Source organism: Boleophthalmus pectinirostris, unplaced genomic scaffold, assembly GCF_026225935.1.
Source record: "Boleophthalmus pectinirostris isolate CB_2022bp ecotype Guang Dong unplaced genomic scaffold, ASM2622593v1 HiC_scaffold_4, whole genome shotgun sequence".
Taxonomy (NCBI): domain Eukaryota; kingdom Metazoa; phylum Chordata; class Actinopteri; order Gobiiformes; family Gobiidae; genus Boleophthalmus; species Boleophthalmus pectinirostris.
In genome coordinates, this window is record NW_026571353.1 from 372,311 (window position 1) to 394,850 (window position 22,540).

General features: G+C 44.8%; 1 protein-coding gene across 3 annotated transcripts; it reads left to right on the forward strand.

Moving 5' to 3' along the window:
- The first annotated feature begins 4,239 nt into the window (after nucleotides 1-4,239).
- On the forward strand, nucleotides 4,240-22,154 carry rusc2 (RUN and SH3 domain containing 2). 3 transcript variants are annotated; one of them, XM_055161451.1, is made up of 13 exons: nucleotides 4,240-4,427; nucleotides 5,459-6,846; nucleotides 7,031-7,481; nucleotides 9,314-9,877; nucleotides 10,371-10,511; nucleotides 11,642-11,764; nucleotides 12,266-12,342; nucleotides 13,346-13,520; nucleotides 15,621-15,726; nucleotides 15,845-15,891; nucleotides 16,628-17,357; nucleotides 18,453-18,665; nucleotides 18,998-22,154. In XM_055161451.1, exons 2-13 carry the CDS (start codon nucleotides 5,563-5,565, stop codon nucleotides 19,317-19,319), a joined length of 4,233 nt encoding a protein of 1,410 aa, XP_055017426.1. In that variant the 5' UTR covers nucleotides 4,240-4,427; nucleotides 5,459-5,562; the 3' UTR covers nucleotides 19,320-22,154. The 3 variants fall into 3 exon arrangements, with proteins under 3 accessions (XP_055017426.1, XP_055017428.1, XP_055017427.1); XM_055161452.1 differs by lacking the exon at nucleotides 4,240-4,427 and adding an exon at nucleotides 4,738-5,200; XM_055161453.1 differs by lacking the exon at nucleotides 10,371-10,511 and having other exon boundaries at nucleotides 4,241-4,427.
- Nucleotides 22,155-22,540: the final 386 nt, after the last annotated feature.

Consider the following 22,540-nt stretch of genomic DNA (forward strand, 5'->3'; position numbering starts at 1 on the left):
AAAGAGTGAATCAAGTCCTGAAAAGCCAGCTCAATGGCAAGAACAAGGTGCAGGCAATCAACAGCTACGCCCTGCCAGTGATCAAATACCCTGCAGGAATCATTAGATGGCCAAAGGAGGAGATACAGACCACAGATGTTAAGACACGAAAGCTCCTGACCATGCATGGAGGGTTCCATCCCAAATCCAGCACCCTGAGACTGTACGCAAACTGGAAGGATGGAGGCCGAGGACTAGTGAGTGTGATAACCACTGTCCAGGATGAAACATCCAAGCTCCTTGAGTACATCAAGGACAAGGCATCAACAGATGAGGTGCTCAGAGAATGTCTCAGACAGTGGGGTCCAGAGGAAGAGGTGCTGGAGGAACCATCATCAGCAGGACATGACCCTACACGGGGCGTACCACCGGAACATAACTGAAGTGGCTGACATCAAGAAATCCTACCAATGGCTTGAGAGGGCTGGTCTGAAGGACACACAGACAAGATCCACGGTGTAGATTGTGCAAAGAGGCTCCTGAGACAGTCCAGCACATAACTGCAGGGTGTAAGATGCTGGCAGGGCACACATACATGGAGCGACATAACCAAGTGGCTGGCATAGTGTACAGAAACATCTGTGCAGAGTACGGGCTGGAGACCCCAAGGTCACGGTGGGAAACACCTCCAAAGATTGTGAAGAACGACCGAGCCAAGATCCTGTGGGACTTCCAGATACAGACTGACAGGATGGTGATGGACCAACCAGACATAGTCATGGTGGAGAAGAAACAGAGCGGAGCCGTGGTGGTGGACATCGCAATACCACGCGAGGGTAATATCAGGAAAAAGGAACACGAGAAACGAGAGAAATACCAGGGGCTCAAGGAGGAGCTGGAGAAGGTCTGGAAAGTGAAGACATTAGTGGTGCCTGTGGTGATCGGAGCACTTGGGGCTGTAACCCCCAAACTGGAAGAGTGGCTACAGCAGATACCGGGAAAAACAGTTCTTCCCAATGAATCGGGGGAATTAGGAAGTTTTAGAACAGTTTGTGCTGTTTGGAATGGTATAGAACTTTGGATTTTTCCATAGACTCTGACAGTTTACAAAGGGTATAAATAATTTTGGATATGCCACTTTTTGTTCAAATGTAAATAAAAGCTGAGAAATTTTTTTTTTCCACAGTGATGCCTCTTGTAGGAGCCTTATCTCCTGGGAGACGCCTGTGTCATTTCAAATAAAGAAAAAACTTGCTGGTTGAATAAAAGTAACTTTAAGTGAAAATTAGTCAGGGGTATGAATAATTTTGGGGCTTGACTGTATATATATATATATATATATATATATATATATATATATATATATAGAGAGAGAGAGAGAGAGAGAGAGAGAGAGAGAGAGAGAGAGAGAGAGAGAGAGAGAGAGAGAGAGAGCACGACTGCTCTGTCTGTGGTTCTCATTATGGATTACAATATATTACACGTGACAAGTGACTCTTGTGAGTTTTAAGCAATGTTAGAATGTTGCTACCTCCTCAAAAACAAAACTGGACTTGAGTTTTGTAATCTTTTTTATCTATCAGTCTGTCTACATCTTCAAAACTCAGAATGCTCTATTCCACATTGTGGTGTCATGAAGTGATGGTTTTCAAGTACAGCTACTTTTTACCTTCCAGGGCTAAAGGTGAGTGAGTAGAGCACATCCTGTATCCCCCCCACATGACGTCACAAGGTGGAACAGAATACACAAATCCGGGTATGTTTTTGATGAGGAAACAACTTTACAACATTGATCATAAAATGGTGTAAACACTGGACAGTAGACTCGAACTGCACAATTAAATACGTCCAAACTGAAATGAGTCGATACAGTTATTAAAGCCTAAAGGCTGTTGGGAGCAAAACTACCCATTAAAGAGAAAAAACGTGTTTTTCCCGTAGTTTAGACAAAACGCTCTGAAATGCATGGGATTCTTGTAGTCTTTCATCAGTTAATATTTCAGTCTTCTCTCAAATGTTGATGTTGTGTTCAATGTGCACTCTGAACAGAATTAGACTTTTTAAACGTATATCGTAACACTTTAAGATACAATTCATTAGCAGATAGACTAGATTTTCTCCAAAAATCGTGCAGCCTTACTGTAGACTACGCATGCTTGTTTAAAAATGCATAAAGTCAACTGTGAGACAACGACGACAAAACCTGCCAATAGGTCTCCAGATAGAGAAGGAAGTAGATAGTTTAAAACAGTTCAGACTAATTCAAACTTGGCATAATACGAATAGGCCTATATATTCCTAATTACAGGCCATCATTTTCATTTCAGAATTGAGTCTTTACTGGTCTAGGATCCCTCTTGTGCACGCGGAGCAGCTCACCTCTCACGCACAGCAGGGCCATGGCGCGCGGCGCGCAGATCCCTGCACCAAGTCTAGTCCGAGTCTACTCCACGGTCCCGTCAGAGTCCCCCAGGCCCCGAGTGGACCCGGGTCCACGCCGACACGGTCATCTCCAGCTGAGTCGAGCCAGAACGGCTCCGTACCGAGAGGAGCTGAGAAAAACCGGGACGGGGATGTTTGTGGGCGGTCACTGTTAATGGACAAACTCCGCTGAAATCCGCTCTGCGCCGCTGCGTTCATGGACACGCATCCAGCACGAGTGACGCGCTCATTTTATACCGACAACTTTGAATAGCGATTAAACGGGAAAACAGCAACAACGCATTTTTCTTTACTACTTAAAAAAAAAAAAAAAAAAAAAAAATTAAAATCACTGTCATCATTCTGAAACCCATTAGAGTGAGACAAGGAGAACATCACTTCGTTTATTAATGATAATAATTCATGAATAATATTTATTACAGAAGAAAGTATACAGAATATAGTCAGCATTGAAAATCATACATTAGGCATGTACATAAGGTAAAGTTACTGGCTCAAAAATGAATAGCGACAAAAAAAAAAAAAAAAAAAAAAAAAAAAAAAAAAAAGGACAAGAAAAGAATCAATATTTGGCAGTACAAAACAGTAACTTAAGAACTAATAAGAGCAGGATTCTCAAAGTCACTGGCAGATGCACAGGCCTGTAAAGATCAAAGAGGGAGGACTTGTTGGGAGATTAGTGTCATGTTTTGTTTGAGTGTACACACTGTGAGGTCATAAAACTCAGAGGGAAGTGCATACCTAAGATTGCATTCAGAATGCCCATCAAAAGAAAACAATTGGTCCCTACTTGAAAGGGCTTTATATTGATGGAAAAGGTGTTCTCTAGTGTATTTTATTTTGTCATAAATTGATATATTTATGTTTGTTCCCCATACCATGGTATGAGTAAAGTAATGTTCATGAGTAAACTGATAAATGAATGAATGCGATGGGCTGAGCTCACGTGACAATTTAGAATCCCCATAGTTTAAAATGAATAAAAAGAACAAAGTTCAATGTCTACACGGTCACAAAATAGAAATACCCTTCACAGTGGCTTCAAAAAATGGTACCCCAAAGTTGAATCGTATCATGTTGGTTGTCGTATTTGAATATTCAAACGTTATGTAAGTCAGACATTATATTGAGCTTATGCTGGCATCTACTGGCTGATGTAGGTAATGCACCCACCAATATTTCCCAAGCTTATAAATTCATTCAGCCTCTGGACCATCTTCCTGCTTTGGACTGAGCTTCTGGGGTTGTGCGATACGCACTGAAAACATTCAACATTTAGTTTTATTCTCAAAGCAGATGTCTCCGACCTGTAGCTCGGGAGCTTCCAATAGCTCTCCAGTTCCTTCCAATTAGCTCACCAAAGGATTTCGGAATTATAGGCATCGTGCTGAATAACAATATTTTGGTTAGTTAAACGGCTATTACCATTGTATTTGTATCAATTTTGATACCCAACTTTGAGAAGTAATAACTGGTTTGTGTTTTATAGGCATCTAACTGTAGCCGACTACGACCGTGGCTCTTTTATTTACTCTATTTCCAGCGACCGCTAAAATGAAAGCTCTGTGGTATTTTTGTTTTGTTGAGATTGCTTATTGGAGGAAAAAGGACCCCTGCTCTAAATTATCAGCATCGCATTGGTTGTTTGACTTTTGACTAAAAGTGTGGCATTATAAAGACATCGTAGTACTCAACATCCACCAAACAAAACCCAAACGTCCCAGTCCGGGCCTATTCACAGCCTGGTGCTCAGCACATTGATCACAGATCCTGACACTGAGGAGAGTAAGTTGTCCAGAGCCCTGTTCTTCTGGTCTAGTGTGGGGCCAACAGTGACCTCAGGATGACGCTCCAGCGCCTCCGCTCCGGCCCCTCCCTCTCCGCGGCGCCCCGGAGCCCAGCAGACAGCCTCGATGGCGGACAAGCCCGCACACTGTGTGCGCTGTGTGGATAAACACGCATTGTCCTTGTTTAAACCGGAGAGACCATCGCGCCTCCGTGAAAAGGTGAGTATGAGAGGGCTGCACGTGTGCTGTTGTTGGTAGTTGGGTGCTTGGGCTCATGTTTGAGAGCAGAACCGTTTGTGCGACAGAAGATGCTGGAAAAACGCATCAGGAGGAGGCGCAGCGCAGGCCCGTGTGCTGGTCTCCTACTGTACACACAGCACCATTCGAACTCCAGCACGCTGCGTGGACAGGCATAGAGCTGCTCATGGCCATTTTGTCCCGACACGTTTACTCCCTTTACGCACAAAGCGTCTTTGGCACGGGCGTCAGCGAGACCGTTACATCACCGTCACCACCCGAGAAAACGCCCGATAATGTTGCGATTATGGCGTCAGTCTGGCACACACGTACGAACGTTTGGTGTCGCTTCCGATGAACGCGGTTTGGTTATTTGATGTTATTTGTGTTATGTTCTGACTGTTGTGGGACAGCGGCAGTAAGCTGGAGAACGCCACAGCGCCATGACTTCCGACGCTGCTCAAAATAAAAGCTCTTTAATTCCACTGGCGACATGATCGTAAACATCCACATTCTGTACGGAGAAATCAGCTACAACACCGAACTGAACCAAACGTCGTCTGTCTGTGCTCTACACGAAGAAGTTTAACAAAAATTTGTGCAGTCTTCATCGTCATTTTAGCCATTACTATTACTAATCTTGAAGTCATTCTGGAGTCAACAACGCCGAGTCTGCGCTACCCCACAGTCCCAGAGGATGCATAGGCCTATAGTCTGGAGCTGTCCATAATTAACCTTTTATTGCAGTTTTTAAGGTCTACATTTAATACATTTACATTGTGAAAGATTAGGGTATGTTTTTAATACATTTATTCACAAAATGAGATTCCAGCTTAGTTTCTACACAGTCAGATGTTACGATCAGAAAAGCAGTGTGCTGTGTGTAGTTGGAGCGTTTCAGAGGCTGTGGTCAAATGTACAATGTAATCCTTACTCTGACACTCATGGAATCATTCACAGAACAGGACCACAGCACTTATTATTTTATACAAATAATTCCTCTGTCTCCACAGATGGACTGTTTCAACCATTTGGTGGACTTCCAGGACCCTGTCCATATCCCGGGGATCCCATCTATGTGAAGCTACCCACGCCAGTCTGTTCTATACCGTGGACCATGGACAGCCCCCCAAAGCTGTCTGGCGAGACCCTCATAGTCCACCACATCCCACTGATGCATTGCCAGGTGTCAGGGGGTCACAAAGGGGGCTGTACACGGTCCCTTCTGAGAGACGCTCCCTTTATTCCTCCTGAGAACCTGGGCCTGAGCCGCACCACCTCGCTCCCTGAGAGAGACCTTCTTCATGGGGAGGCACTGCTCTACAGCAGCCTGTTCCCGACCTCCAATGGAACCTGGGTCTCCCACCACAAAACTGAGCGCAAGAGTACTAGAGGGGACAGCATGGCCAGTGACTCCTCCTCCTTCACCTCCAGTAACTCAGAGGATCAGATCACAGCTCACACTCTGCCCAGAGTGAAGAGCCGTCAGAGGCCCATGCTGCGCCACAACCCCTTCTTCTGCAGGCCTGACGGTGAGGAGGATGAGGGAGATGGACTGAACGGGTACCAGGAGGACTGCTCCTTTGAGCTCCATGGAGACACCACAGACTTCCACAGTTACTCCTCTGAGCCCTTCCATCTGCACAGCTCTAGGGGTCCCGTGCTCTCACCCCTGGAGCCACAGCGCCCTCTCAGCAGCGGCTCAAATGTATCCATGGACTGTGGAGAGCACGATTGGGCCGATGACGAGGAGGACGAGGAGCACATAATACCTCATGGCTGTGGGCGACACTGTGAGAGCCAGGCCTATGGCAGTGACTCCTCCTGCAACAGCTCTGACGGAGTCCTGGTCAACTTCAGTGCCATCTACAGCAAACTGAACAATGCCGTCCCAGAGCAGCCACAGTGGTGTGGGGACACTAACCAGAACAGGCTCCCTGACCTTTCAGGGGACAGTGGGACCTTTTACCTGGACCTCCACTGCTCCCCCACAGAGCCCACACGACCACAGCTTTTTCCTCTGCTGCGAGAGCCCCTTCTGTCCACTTCATCCTCCTGCTCAGCTGAGCACCAGGCCTTTGATCTGGATGCTAACTGTAACTCGTGCCCCCCCTCAGGCCACTCAGACCGGGCTCCCTGTGTGCAGAGTCAGGCCCCCTGTGTGCAGAGCCAGGCGCGGCTGGTAGTGGCCACTCAAAACTATTACAAACTGGTGACATGTGACCTGCCCCAATCCTCCCCCAGCCCTGCCCCCTCCAGCACCAACAGCTCGGACGAACAGAGCCGCGGCAGTCCCACACCCAGCCAGCCCCACCAGCCCAACCACTATTACCTGTTCAGACAGCAGCCTCTGGGCCTGGAGGAAGAGGAGGCAGAGGAGGAAGAGCAGGAGAACGCTCAGGTTAGTGTGTACCTTCTAATGCATAACAGTGTGGGTCTGGGTCATTTACCTCTGAGCATGTTAGTGCATTTATTCATTGTCTCACTTGTCTATTCAGCACATATAAACACTCTAGACCTAGGAGTCTTTCCTCTCCTACCTCTGAGAAAAGATTCAAATACTGAGTTTCATGTCCTTTGAGCAGGAGGAAACTGAGGAGGAGGAGCAGGATGGTGCTGGTGTGGAGGGACAGCTCTATGTGAACAAGGCTCCTCGCCGTGCAGGAGAGGGACGCCCACGCTCCCGCAGCTATGACCGTAGCCTGGACGTGTGCCAGGGCCCACCATTGGCTTCTCTGGAGAGGATGCTGAGCTGTCCCATGAGACTGAGTGAGGGCGGGGCTCCAGCACAGACTCCGCCCCCCAGAGTGACATCGTTTGCAGAGATCGCCCGCAGCAAACGTCGCGCTGGAGCTGTGCTTCACTCTCCCTCTGCCAAGTCTCTGACCGAGCCCTGCCATGCCACTGCCTCCTCACACTACTCTGCTGACCACTTCCCCATCCAAGAGCACAGTCTGGAGCTGGAGGCCCACCCTCACAGTCAGGGGCCCGCTACTCTTACCAATGAGGGGCCTCATGCACAGCACATGGTTCAAGGTATGCCACCCTCTGCTGGTGATTGTTGGTTTTGAAATCTCTTGTTGGCTTCCTATGCTCTATCATTGTTTATTCTGGCAGATATTTCATTTTTTTCATTGTAATAATTTGGCTGACAGAAACGTAAATAAAATGTAAGCCCATCATAAGTTACTAAAACTAGGACGAAAGCACTCTGTAGATCATAACGGTCATCATTATCCAAGAATGTATTTACCATTTTAACAATATCTAACCGTGATTATTATTGAATTAGTTTTATTTTGTATTGGCTTCACCTTCCATTTAGGATACTTTAGAAAATGTATGTTAGCGCTGTCATGGTCATTTGGTTTTAGTTATTAAAGGAACTGTATGTAGCCGGCACTTTTACTGCTAGTGATAACATGCACATGATTTTAGCCTTAAGACATTGTGGATTGTTGATCCTATCAACACAAAATAAAAACTAGTGACCCTGATGCTCTGCTCTTTATGCCTGAAGCCCACCTGTCTATGTTTTCAGTTAGATGGAAGAATATTGAATGGAAAATTGAGATCAATATGGGTGAAAAAATTTTGATTCTTTTTTTCCCATATTGCCCAGGCCTAATTTCAACATAGAAACTGACTACCCAAATCCTGCCCCCTCCACTCTGTAGCTTGGTGGACGGTGCTGTAGACAGCTGCACCTGTCCATCACACACTGGGCTGAGGTAAACACACAGCCATCTGCTTGCTACTTCCCTGTGGCCCTGTAGAGCTACAAACAGTGTGTAGCTACAGACAGTTTGTGGAGCTACAGACAGTGTGTGGAGCAACAGACAGTGTGTGGAGCAACAGACAGTGTGTGGAGCAACAGACAGTGTGTGGAGCTACAGACAGTGTGTGGAGCAACAGACAGTGTGTGGAGCTACAGACAGTTTGTGGAGGTACAGTGTGTGAAGGTACAGTGTGTGAAGGTACAGTGTGTGGAGGTACAGTATGTGAAGGTACAGTGTGTGGAGGTACAGTGTGTGGAGGTACAGACAGTGTGTGGAAGTACAGTGTGTGGAGGTACAGTGTGTGGAGGTACAGTGTGTGGAGGTACAATGTGTGAAGGTACAGTGTGTGGAGGTACAGTGTGTGGAGGTACAGTGTGTGGAGGTACAGTGTGTGGAGGTACAGTGTGTGGAGGTACAGACAGTGTGTGGAAGTACAATGTGTGGAGGTACAGTGTGTGGAGGTACAGTGTGCGGAGGTACAGACAGTGTGTGGAAGTACAGTGTGTGGAGGTACAGTGTGTGGAGTTACAGACAGTGTCTGGAGGTACAGACAGTGTGTGGAGCAACAGACAGTGTCTGGAGGTACAGACAGTGTCTGGAGGTACAGACAGTGTCTGGAGGTACAGACAGTGTGTGGAGGTACAGACAGTGTCTGGAGGTACAGACAGTGTCTGGAGGTACAGACAGTGTGTGGAGGTACAGACAGTGTCTGGAGGTACAGACAGTGTGTGGAGTTACAGACAGTGTGTGGAGTTACAGACAGTGTGTGGAGTTACAGACAGTGTCTGGAGGTACAGACAGTGTCTGGAGGTACAGACAGTGTCTGGAGGTACAGACAGTGTCTGGAGGTACAGACAGTGTCTGGATGCACAGTGGGTACTGGGGGTAAGATCAAAAGTTGTTAAACTTGTTTGATTCCTTTTCCATCAGGCGCTTGCCTGAGAGCAGAGCATTGGGAGAAGGTCCATGAAGCATTTCATGTGATTAAATGTATTTGGGAGAAAAATGAATTTAGCAGCTGAAACTTGACTAAGGCAACACTGTACTGACATACTGAATGTAACAGTACAAATGCTGTGTTGTGTGCAGGTGCAGAGTCCTCATTGGTTCGCTACAGTAAGGAGCAGCGGCCCACCACTCTGCCCATCCAGCCCTTCACCTTTCAGCACCAGTTTTCGAACAAAGCTCCACGGGCCCTGGTGCCTATGCTGCCTGTGCCATTGGGCCACATGGCGGGAGTCCACTCCAGCTCAGGCTCTGGCTCAGACTCTGGAGGGGAGCGAGAAGATGACATGTTTGTGTCTGCTGCAGCGTACCCTCCCCTCCGGCAGCGGGGCCCCTCAGTGGCTCCCCCTGATGGATCGGTGCGGCCCTCCCCACTTGGCAGTTACTCTCCTGCGCAGTTAGCAGGGACTCAGCGCTCTGTCACCTCCCAATGCTCTGCACCTTTGGAAAGGGCCCCCCAGCAGAGCCCTGTCCTGGTGAAGCAAGGCCCCTCAACCCCTCCTCCATCCTCACTGGCAGCCAAGAGAGGAGCTGTGCTCCCCACACTGTCCACCCTACAGGGACAAGTCCTCCAGCCGGCAGACACGCTCAGCCCCCTGGGCCACGAAGAGTCCACTGGGCTCAGAGGCACCCCGGCCCGCTGTCATGGTATGTGCTTGTGCTCAGTGTCCTCTGCTCTCAGGTCTGTCTCCTGTGGGTGTGTCTGAGAATCTCCCATGCTCGTTTGTGTTGATGTAAAATGGTACTAGTTTGATCAGAACCTGATTCAGATGAACTCCTCCACAGTGTATGCAAAGGAGGCAGGCCAGATCTGACCAGTGTTGCTCAGTGAAGTGAAGAGTACACACATGGCTGTGTGTTGAAGGAAACTATCCACATAAAATGTTTTTTTTTTGTTGTTTCATCTTTTTTCTCTGGACCACATATGTGCTGTCCAGTCATACTTATTGAAACTAATAATTTAAAACTTTGTTACAAAATAAAAGCTTTCTGAGCTTTTTTGTGGTAAGAGTATTGTATGATAGATGTGATATGATAGATAGATGAACGATGTGCCTTTGTCTTCTCTAATTCCTCATGTTTGTCATTTCTTCTTCATCATCTGCTCTGTCACTCCACCTGCCCCCTAACCCGACCCCAGCACACCACCTCTCTCCTCAGGCGCTCAAATGGAGAGAGTACCGGCGAAGGAACCCCCTGGCCCCTGGGGGCCCAGCGCAGAGACCAGTCCGACACAACGTATTTGACTTCCCTCCAGCACACGTCCAGGACAGGCGCAACGGTGCTGCCCCTTCTCATGCTTTTTGAAAGATGATAACTGTTATTTGGACTAGTTTGAATAGAGCTTAGTATACATATGTATATACTGTGTATATATGTGTGTGTGTGTGTGTGTGTGTGTGTGTGTGTGTGTATATATATATATATATATATATATATATATATGTATGTTTTTCTCACCAAAAACATACCTGGAGCTGTATTTTTTGCTTCATTTTTGAATAACCCATTAAGTTGTTTTGTTGTGTCATAGATGATGAATTTTGATATCTTCAGTTGTTCAGTCTCCCATTGTTTATTCCTGCTACTCCCTCTGCTGATGCCTAAATGCCTAATTGGAAACGGAGGTGAAGTTTAAATACATTTTTAAAATGCAGATGCTGTTTAAAATTAGAAAATGTGAACGACTTCTCCCACGGTGAATAAAAGCAGCATGTTTAAAAGAGACTTAATGAATGCATCATATGTGTTCTAGATTTAACCCAGGTTGACATTCTAGTTACACAAATACTTTTGTGTACTTATTCTCAGTGGTAACTTAATTGTGGTAATTGGCTTGAGATCCGAAACATTAACACTTTAGTGTATAAAATGATTTGTCCAGAATTAATGACCAGTATAGCTGTTAAAGTATTCCTATTCTGTGACTTTTCAGAACTTTTAACCATATTATAGTTTCCTTCCCTTTTCATTGGTCCTCTGAATTCAGAGTGATTCATGCATGTGTGAGTAATCTTTATTGTCCTGTATTCAAGACGTCATTGCACTGATCTACCCGTTTTCATCGTGTTTTACGTTGTTTTTAAAATGCGTTATAAATAAAGTTGTTAAAGTTATAAAAGCAGTTGCAGAGTCACTAAAATGTCCAAATAAAATGTCCCTGTAACATAATGTTCCATTCATAGATAATAACTATACGGGAGACAGAAGCACAATGTCTTCTTTAAAGTTAAGATCTGAACATTACTTTATTGCTTTTATGAAATAATACAAAAATATGTATATATTTCCTTCACTATCTGTAAAAATGGCTGCAGGTGAGGCCTGCTCTTCCTCCTCTGCCCACAGTGCTGACCCATTAATCTGTTTGTGTTTGTTTGACCCATGAATCTGTTTGTGTTTGTTTCTCAGACTGTGGCTTGGATTATCTGGGTTTGACAGAGAAACCTCCTGAGGAGTTCTGCTTGTCTCCGGACACATCATCTCACTGCAGCTCCCAGCCTCACCTGTCTGTGGATCTGCTGCACAAGAAAGGTCTGGCCTTCATCATGCATGCTCCCTGTGCATGTACTAAACACTCAGCCCTGAAGGCCTGCTTTATGATGTCAACCATGCATGTTTAAGTAATCTGGCAATCTCTCCTAGGCCCTATTCAAACTCTGTACCCTGTACACAGCAACTTGACAAACCTGATGCAATGTGCAGTAATTTCAGTAGTAGGATTCATGCTGATTGTGTTGTGATTCTGACACTGAAGGGGGGTGACTTAGCTTATTTATCATAGATTTACATCAGTTCAGCGACAGTTTGTGGAAATTATGAGATATATATATATATATCTCATATATATATAATATATATTATATATTATAAGGAGACATGTTTTTAACCATCACAGGGATTTACAAAGTTGTTTAATAATGTGAAAAATGTGACTTGGATCTGGTTTAAAGTAAACACAACTTATGGCTGCATATCTTTGTACAATGTGTGAAGTACTGATGTACTGAGTGCTGCTGTTCTGGCCCTGGTCAGGTTTGGTGAAGGCGGTGAACACAGCTGTAGACCTGATTGTGGCACACTTCGGCACCACACGGAACCCAGATGTTAAGGTCAGACTTTCCATTAATTTGTTTCATTGTGGACACAACTAAATTATTCAATTGAACAATTACACTTTTTTTTTACAGATTGTTTTTGCCAGTTTATAGACTTGAAATAGGTGATATTACATATTTACAGCTACTTAAAGCAAAAAGTAAAGTAAAAAGAACTGAAAAAGCTGGGTCAGTGCATTCAGTGCTGTAGCTCCCATGAAGCACATTACACGCAGTGTGTACGGCACCCAGTGCTTGTGGACATCTCCAGAGTCTTCAGTTTTACCGCCATGGAATACCTCCCCCACCACCACTTTTGCCGGCACAGAATCTCCTTGATTTCCATGGGGCATATCAAAGCATCTGTGCTAGGGCACACGGCAAGCTATGGCTCCGAGTGTATTTCTAGTTTCTAGATTTTTAATATTGTCATTAAATTGAATGACTTTTTGTTTTTCTTTAATTTATGTTTATTAAGGACATCAGGATTGCACTTTTAGTTAGGCTGTTTCTATCCTATTTCCATGCTACTACTGTCCTGAGACTTTTCCATTTAATGCTTGTCCAAACTACTACCGCAAGATAGATTTTCATGATATATTGAGTTCTTGGCAGGCTCTCAATGGTATGGTAGACCCTGCCCCGCTATTGGTGCACAATGACAGAGCAACATTGATGTTTGTGTGGAAGTCAAAGGTAAAGAACCCAGCTTGGCACCAGCAAACCAAAACAAACATGGTTATATAGACGGCCTATTTTAACAAAAATACAGACTATTTTGTGTGTGAAAAATTAGCAGAAGGAAGCTCTTTGTGCATTTGTGGACAAGGAAGAGGTCTGTGCTTTTATCTCAACTTGTAACAAAACAACAAAAACAACAACACAACTGACATACTGTCTTCCTGTCTGCAAATATCACTGAGCTGTTACTGTGAGCTGAATGCTGTGCTTACATGACATGGTCAAATCTGGGTATAGTTCCATCCCTTTGCTCACCACGGCACATTGTCTCCTGCAGAGCAAACTGGGCAACAGCTGGGTAAGTCCAAACGTGGGCCACCTGATCCTTAAGTACCTGTGCCCAGCCCTCCACAGTGTGCTGCAGGACGGACTCAAGCCCTACGTGAGGGACCTGATCATCGGGCAGAGGCGCTGTGGGCCCTGGAGCCTGGTGGAGGCCTCTACACAACCAGGTAACACACAGATACACTTTGCATAACTGTTACTGTAGCTCACCTGGATTCTACGACACTTGTAACTCCTCTAATCTATTTAAACTAGAGCCTAATTGTGTTACTAAATACTGTGCAACATTTATGTGATAGCAAAAGTTTAGAGAGACAGCTAAACTCCTTCTTGACATCAAGACTCTGAAGATGTTATCTCCTTGTCTACAGGTTTATTGACGTGGCAAGAAAAGGTGAAACTGAAACAGACAACTGAAAACATAAATCACAATATGCACCTTTAACATGTACACAACAAGAAATGAAAAATGAATGCAGCGTGTCCAATCACAAACAGACTATATATCTCTAATATACAATATTTTCTAGCTTTTTATATTTCCATCCATCCATTTTCTTCCACTTATCCGGGGCCGGGTCGCGGGGGCATCAGTCTAAGCAGGGACTCCCAGACTTCCTTCACCCCAGACATGTCCTCCAGCTCCTCTGGGGGGACCCTGAGTCGTTCCCAGGCCAACCGAAAGACATAGTCCCTCCAGTGTTTCCTGGGTCTTCCCCGGGGCCTCCTCCCGGTGGGACATGCCCGTAACACCTCCCGAGGGAGGTGCCCAGGAGGCATCCAGAACAGATGCCCGAGCCACCTCAACTGGCTCCTCTCGACGTGGAGGAGCAGCGGCTCTACTCCGAGCTCCTCCCGTGTGACCGAGCTCCTCACCCTATCTCTAAGGGAGCACCCAGCCACCCTGCGAAGGAAACTCATTTCGAGCGCTTGTATCTGCAATCTTGTCCTTTCGGTCCTTACTCAATGCTCATGACCATAGGTGAGAGTAGGAACGAAGACTGACCGGTAAATCGAGAGCTTTGCCTTTCGGCTCAGCTCCCTCTTCACCACAACGGTCTGATACAGCGACCGCATCACTGCAGACACTGCACCAATCCCCCTGTCAATCTCATGCTCCATCCCCCCCTCATTCATGAACAAGATCCCGAGATACTTGACCTCCCCTCCTTGAACTGTCACCTTATCGTGGTGGAGGGGTTTGAGTGCCCGAATGATCCTGGGAGCTATGTTGTCGGGGGCTTCATTCCCCTGGTAGGGTCACCCAAGGCAAATAGGTCCAGGGGGACAGGTCAGATGAAGGGCGGTCCAGAAGCCCCTATGTTGAGTGTACGAACAAGGCCAGATACGTTGCTCCTTTGTCCGTTTACCCTGGAGCCAGGCCTGGGGTGGGAGCTCGACGGCGAGCGCTTGGTGGTCGGGCCTTCCCCCACGGGGCCCGGCCAGGCACAGCCCGAAGGAGTGACGTGGGGCCACCCTCCCATGGGCCCACCAGCTGCGGGAGGAGCCATAAGGGGCCGGTGCTAGGAGATCTGGTTGGTGGTTGAAGGCGGGGACCTCGACGACCGGATCTCTGGACATGGAGACTAACTTTTTATATTTGTTACTCCAAATGAAATGTTACATGAAACCAAACATACAATTATACCCCTTAAAAAAACATTCACATGAACCAAAATGACTATAGAGCAATTCAACATGGTACGGCATTATCAATTTATAACTTCTCTTTTCAACCCAATAGCCTACTATTTCCCATCAAATAATCATATTCAAATGAAGATATTATAACAAATAAACTGTACACACCCACGATGCTACCAAAGGCATAAGATGTATGTAGATGAGTTTGGATTAACTTGATGAAAAACAACACCTCTCAGAGCCACGCTTTACTGAACTTCTTGATTTTAATGTCACATGACCTACTGATACAACTATTCCTTCCTTAAAGGAGCCACAACACAAGAAAGCATGAACACAGAAACAAAATAGCAATTAGCGTCTCAGGTGGAAAAAAACTAGACCAGCACCATTAGTCTATGTACTCTCATATGTGTTCTGATACAGCTCAAGATCATTCTAAAGCTGTTCAGGAAAGGTTCATTTCTGTCCTGTGAATGGGACTTTTTTAGTATTGACACCTGCTCAAATGAGTATCTAGTTTTGATACTAGTTTTAGTATTGATTGATATATGATTTTCAATACTTTTGACATAACTTTTGTATAATGTTGAGTTGGAACTTTATCCATGTGTGTGCTGCAGGTCCATCCACCCGCCTGCTCCACAGCCTCTTCTGTAAGATCAGCCAGTACTCAGAGCTCACCTCTCCCTCCATGAGACTCAACGCCTTCATCATGGGCCTGCTCAAGTACGTCTCAGTGTGTGTGTGTGTGTGTGTGTGTGTGTGTGTGTGTGTGTGTGTGTGTGTGTGTGTGTGTGTGTGTGTGTGTGTGAGTGCTCGTGGCTCATTTCTCTTTGTGTTCCAGTCTCAAGTCCCTGGAGTTGTGGTTCAGTGTGCTGCACACACATGAAGGTACGTCTCTTTAATGTTGAACTAAACACTAAATCAATGTTTTTTGCCACTACTATACTGTGTACATAGTGGTTTAGCATAGCATTGTCTTTTGTCAATTTTTGTGAAAACCATTTATACTTGCAGTCAAAAACATAAAAATGAGCGTGCGCTGCCCTCAGTAGCTGCTGCAATTTCTATCTCTGTCCTGGTAATAGCATAATTCCAAATTAAATGTGGTGTAGTAAATATCCAGTCTGGATGCGTGTGTGTAAAGATGAAGCCAAACGAGACTGTGTAAAGTTCACCATAATCCTCCTCCTCCGTCCAGGTAACCGCGTAGTAAAAGAGTACAGTTGTTTATCAAAACAAAGAGCATCTGCTCCACAGCTTGCCTTCGGTAAAGAGCCGCATATATGGAGAAAACAAAGTGAAACTTAAGCAAATAAAGCCACATAAGGAATAGCTGTGTTTGTTTTGTGTTATATCTGAACATGGATCAGTGTTGATGCTCGTGTAGCGCTGCTCTTTTGAGAGCTGTCCAGCGGCTCATGGCAGCGAAGGTCAACGTTACACCATTGGTTGTGTCTTACTAGATCTGTGTCATGCTCAAGCCAGTCGTAATGTAAGCACTTCCTGGTCAGGGAGTACTTCCATTCCATGCCAAGGCCACCCCAAGCGAGTGGAAATGAGGTGCATGTGTCTCTGTGTTCTTGATCTTGTTAGAATTGTACTGATTTGTGTTTTTTAATTTTAGACATGACTGCAGCGCACTACCAGCCTTGGGGCTTCCTGGCACTGTCCCAGGGGCCATGCCGGGCCCTGTTTGAGGAGCTGTTGTTGCTGCTGCAGCCTCTGGCTCTGCTGCCCTTTGACTTGGACTTGCTGTTTGAGCCCCGCCTCCTGCAGAAGGGGAGGGAGCACCTGCGCCGTAAAGAGCTGCTCTGCGGCAACACTCACAGCCTCCAACAATCAGAGCGCTCCACCTTCCAGCTTATGAGGGGACGGAGCTCTTCCCCATGTGGGCGTGGCCAAGCTAGAGGTGAGGGCGAGGCAGATCCTGCAGCTGAACCCCTGGGCACTATCAGAGGAGGAAGTACCTGCCACAAGGCCAAGGAGGGGGGCCAGTCAGGCTGGTGGTATCAGCTCATGCAGTCCTCCCAGGTCTACATCGATCAGTCCACACAGGGCTCCAAGTTCACCAAAGCAGAGAGAAGGAAGCGATCTGCTGAGAGACAGGCCCCACCCACCAGAGAGGGGGTGGTGGAAGGGGCGGAGTTAGGGCCCATCCACTGCAGCTCTGACGGCGTTTCTGTAGTCCCTAAAGGAAGGTTGTCTTGGATGGGCAGTCCTCCAGAGAGCGCCCTGAACCATGATAGAGACTCATCTGTGGAGAACCAGGGGCTGCGTTGGGGGTACCTCTTTGGAGCTACAGGGAGCTCTTCGCAGGAGGGTCGGGCATCGAGGAAAAAAGCCCCCAAAAGCAGGTAAAACCCTCATGAGAGTACAGCACAGCCATTTAGTCCCAAGCTGAGACATAGTCAGATACTGCAGAGTGGTCAGATCATATGGAAGGATAATGAGACTCCTGATGCTGCACTCCACATGTGTACCTACATGTGGGTCTGGTCAAGCGGTAACGGAAGGAAACGGGCAGATTTTTTACATTCAAATAGCTCTTATTCAGAAACTAGAGGGACTATTGAAATAAGTAAAGTATCAGAATGTAGGAAAGAGTTACACTCCAACAGGGTCAAGTTAAACCTGTGATATTCTTTGAAGTTGTTGACAAAAATTTAAAAACTCATGTCGGTAACGGAGGGAATGAAATATGCAGCACTTTTTGGTCAATAAATACAAACAGTGATAACTGGTGGTTCTCACTTCCATATCCTTAACAAACTGGTTTGAATATTTGCTTCATATAGTTTTCTACCATATGGTACAAGATTAGGTTGAAAAACCTCTTACTTTTTGAGTCATGAGATTTTTTATGAAGAAAGGTCATGGTAACGGAGGGAAAAGTAACGGAGGGAAAATTGTACAAACAAGTAGAAGGTGCATGATTTTGCATAATTTGTCAATTTTTTCTTCTGAATACTTTAATATTACTTCAAAATGAAAGAAAACAATTTCTATAAAATATGTCAGTCCTTCCAAGCAAATTTTTATCATTTTAAATACTTTTTTGTTGAGAAATCATGTACCTTCATCAACAGTTCAAAGATGGAATAACACAAGATATGATGAAATACATCCATTTATTGACATGATTTGCAGGTCTTTGAAATTTGGGAAATAATTTTTGTTCCATGTTTCATACATGGTCTGTTTAAAACATATGGAACTTTAGAACCAAAAATGGTACAGAAAAAAGGTCAACAGTTTCATAAACTAGAGTACATATTAGCATATGTACTGTTGAATACATTTTATATCAGATGTATTAACTTGAATATTTGGCCTTGCTGTAAACTTCTGCTTGACCGGGCCCATGTGTATATACACGTGTACTAACATATGTACTTACATGTGTACTAACGTGTACTTACATGTGCACGGTCTTGTGTTCTCTTGTCCAGGGCTCCCTCGGGCTGGCTGCACTTGGACAGCTCTGTGTTCTCTCGTGTGGCACAGAGCATCAGTGCAGGGAGTGAGAAGAGGCCTCAGAACCGAGCCACAGCAGATGTGACTGCAGAACCCACCCACCCAGCCCCACACCCCTCGCACCCAGCCCCAGGCCAGTCCACCCCCAAATACGACGCCATCACCAGTGCTGCTCGTGCCTCACTACCGTAGGTTTCCTTGGGAATCCTTGGGAGATACATATTTTTTGAAATCAGAATGACCCTCACAAAGGACATTTCTGATCTGAATCTTCATATTCAATCAATCAATCTTTAATCAATTGGTGATGAAACAGAAATAATCCACATGTTGTTTTAGATGAAAGGGATTTGCTCAAACAACCATTAAGTCCATTTTGCATAATAGATCTGCTTTAAGAAAGAGTATACATGTGTACTATTATCTTTAACATGTGTGTATCATTATCTTTAACACACATGTACCAGAACGTGCATGTACCATTATCTTTAACGTGCTGCTGTGTGCTTGTGCTCTGCAGTGTGGTGCGAGCTCTATGCCACCATGAGCCCACAGAGCCAGGGCATCTGAGCTTCCGCCAAGGAGACGTCCTGACGGTGCTGCATCGGAGCGACCCCGACACGCTGCTTTGCTCGCGGGGAACATCTCGAGGCCTGGTGTCCATCGTGTACGTGAGCCTGAGCGTGCCGGAGGACAGCCTACTGCAGAGAGAGACACAGGAGTGGACACAGGACAGCCACGATCTGAGCGAGACATGGGGGTGGACAGAGGACAGCAACGACCTGAGCAAGGCACGGGGCTGGACAGAGGACAGCCACGACCAGAGTGGATATAAGGTCTAAGCAGGACATCAGACTAAGTGTGCAGAGGGACTTAAGGGAAGCATGCCCACTCCTCCAGAAAAGTGGAAACTGTGCATGTGCGCTCAGCCCCTCCCCTCCTCAGACTGTGTTGCTCCTCTGCCAGAGCCATATCCCTCCCCCTCTTTTAAAGGTTCACTATGTAACTTTTCAGGTGGAGGGTTATTACTTTTCCTGGGATGCTCCAGTATGGCTTTAAATGTATCTAGCACATAGACTGTATCTAAATACAGTTTGATTTGGCAGGAGGCAGGTGCCTAGCAACAGGACATCTTAGTTGTCAATCAAAGCTGTTGTTAACCATGGTTGGAGGAGCTGACCTCAGTGAAAGAAGTTGCCTCTGTTAATTAATATTCACATTTAGATTTATGGACAAAATAATGAAATAATCCCCAGGATCATATAGAATGGTTTAAAACCCCCATTTTAAGACAAATTGACAACTCTGAGTGACAGTTGTAAAAAGAGAGAACACACTTTTTCTGTAGAAAGTGAAGCCAGACCTCCAATGAAATACTTACTTTCCTAGTGACTAGATAGTGCTTCTACAGATGATCTAGTGTTTATTTCACTACAAGGGGTCACCCCTGCACTGAGCTGACTTTTAAGTCATCTTGGAGAGACACCACCTGTTTGTCTCTGTATAGTTGGTTAGATTAGTTTAATAACCCCTCCATACAGAGGAGCTAAAGTTAGACCCTCTACCAGAAAGGTTCCGTATTGCACCTTTTTAAAAAAGCAGCCAACTTGTGCTTTTAACTACTCTATAATGTTTCCTGTCTCTGCTTGAGTAGTATTCTAATGAGTGAATCTGGTTTAAAACAGCTTTTGCGATGGAATGGGCCTGAATACAGAGGAACTCTCAAAATAGAACATAACAAATAAACAGCATTATAACATGGATATAAGCAAAATAGAGCTACTTCAATAAAGTTCATGTTTAGCCATGGTAAATATAACTCAAAGAGACACTTGTACAATACTAGCATCATGTGCTCATGTCTGCAGTGGTGACATAGCCCACTGGGGGCACTGTGGAGATACTTGTGTAAATGCAGTTAATGTACAAATATGTGAGATAATTGTGTACAGTGGATATTTTTGAAGGTTAAAGGGAAAGTATATTCTGAAATGGGCTTTGAAGTGAACACAGCAGAGGACTGTGTCAACTCGAGTGTGTTTATAGCAGCAGAAGAGTGATAAGGCATATTAAAGTGCATATGACAGGTTTTCATGTTTTTCTAATTGTGATTTGGTTTGGTGAGTATTACCTGTGCTAAATATTTATCACAGTTTTACATCAGCGGCTGTGGCAGTTTGTGGAAAAATGTTTAGAAGAAAAGCAGAAAAATACAGGAAGAACTACTGTGTAAAATTATAAACACCAACATTTAAAAACTTAAAACTTAAAAAAGTCAAGATTTTCTTAAAAATCTTAAATATAATGATACTATATTTGAGTGAAATATGCAGTATAACATGTCATATGCACTTTAAGGAGGTGTGGGCCATATGGTTTAAAACATAAAACAGGTAACTAAAGCTCTCTCCTGTTTCTTCTCTGTGAATGGTTATATCACTTGTCACTCAAGACTGATCAGTACTCCTATTGGTTAGCCTCTGAGTGGGTGGGGACCAGGCGTGTATCTGGGTTTCAACATAGAGCTTCATCAAAGCTGCACTATGTGATTATGTGGCTTTACTAGTAATGGCTCCACTACCTTCTTATCTTCATGGAGATGTGTTTGCTGTGCCTAAATTGTTCCACAGTATGGCATTAAACTTATCTAGATCCACAGGGACAAGCAAAGGTAGAGGTCAGATATGTGAGGAAAATCATAATACATGTTTTTCAAGTATTTTTTGAGCAAAAAATTGTAATTGTTGTACACCTGTAGTAAAATATGAAAAGATGGATAAGTTTAATGCCATACTGTGGAACATTTCAGACAAAGCGGTTACATCTCCATGGAGACAAGCAGGTAGCAGACCGCTCTTCAGAAAAGTGACTTAGTGCAACTTTAAACTAAAATCACTGCCCTGAATCACTATAAAAACCTCTCTTAAAGTGCATTTGACAGATGAATATATTTTTCAAATTTTGCCTTGGTTTGGTGGGATAGTACCTGTGCTCAATATGTGTGATAGTTTGACATCAGTGAAACGGTAGTTTGTGAAGAAACGTAGAACACAAAAAGTTGTAAAATACAGGAATACCAGTAAATACTACAGAATCCCATAATTTACACAGGAAATGGAAAGGAAGGCATTTTTCTGAGAGTTTAAAGACTAATTTCACAAAATAAAGGTGTTGTCATTTGTTTTGTCAAATCTGCTGTCCGTCTCCAACCAGGAAGTAAAATTATAACCTTGACTAATTATAAAACTAGAAAAGACTATGCTTAAATTTAGTGATGTCACCAAAGTTTTTGAGAAATGAGTAGTTAAGCTGTCATATGCACTTTAAATAATACATACATAGAGTCAGTATGGCCCTCTCCTCTGTGCTGGCCCACTGTTTAGACAGTGTACCATGTTTTCTGATTGTTGCACATTTTGTACAGACTTGTTATGTGTGGAATATCCAATGTATGATTTCTGGTTTCTAACTGGGCGAATGTACACTCCGTCAAACAAGTGTCTAAAGTATGAATTAAATGTTCGTTTATAGGAATAATAATAGCAGCGCAGTGACTGAGTGGTTAGCATTCTCACCTCACAGCCAGAAGGTTCCGGGTTGGACTCCCGGTCTTTCTGTTTTGTTGTGTTGCTCATGTGTTCATCACCACTGCTGTGTAATAAAAGCTTCTGCTCTTATAGTGTTCTGTGTGTCCACCACAGAGCCCACACACTCACTAGGCCCAGGACATTAGACCTGGTTTAGGACTTGGTTTAGTTTTGGTTTAGTCCTGGGTTTGACCTGGTTTAGTCATTCAATAAAAACCTGCTCTGCTCTAAATTACCTCTTTTCAATGATCAAGGATCAAACTGACTACACTTCAAAAACCCAAAGCAACAGGTGGATTAGATGCACTACACTTCTATCAATACTTTCTGTCAAATCAGTTACAGTACATATACAAATGGACACACCGCAGTCACTCAGATTACACCTGGCTAGACATAGAAGAAACCCTCTGTAAGGACATTCAGATTTTAGATATCCCCTTTCTCAGCCAATCAATCAAACGACATCCGTGTTT

Excerpts from the sequence above, each read along its gene's own strand:
- rusc2 (XM_055161451.1), top strand. The coding sequence starts at position 5,563 with ATGGACAGCCCCCCAAAGCTGTCTGGCGAGACCCTCATAGTCCACCAC. Across the intron at positions 15,727-15,844 it reads TTCATCATGGGCCTGCTCAA|TCTCAAGTCCCTGGAGTTGT; the intron begins GTACGTCTCAGT and ends TTTGTGTTCCAG. Across the intron at positions 18,666-18,997 it reads GCTGCTCGTGCCTCACTACC|TGTGGTGCGAGCTCTATGCC; the intron begins GTAGGTTTCCTT and ends TGTGCTCTGCAG.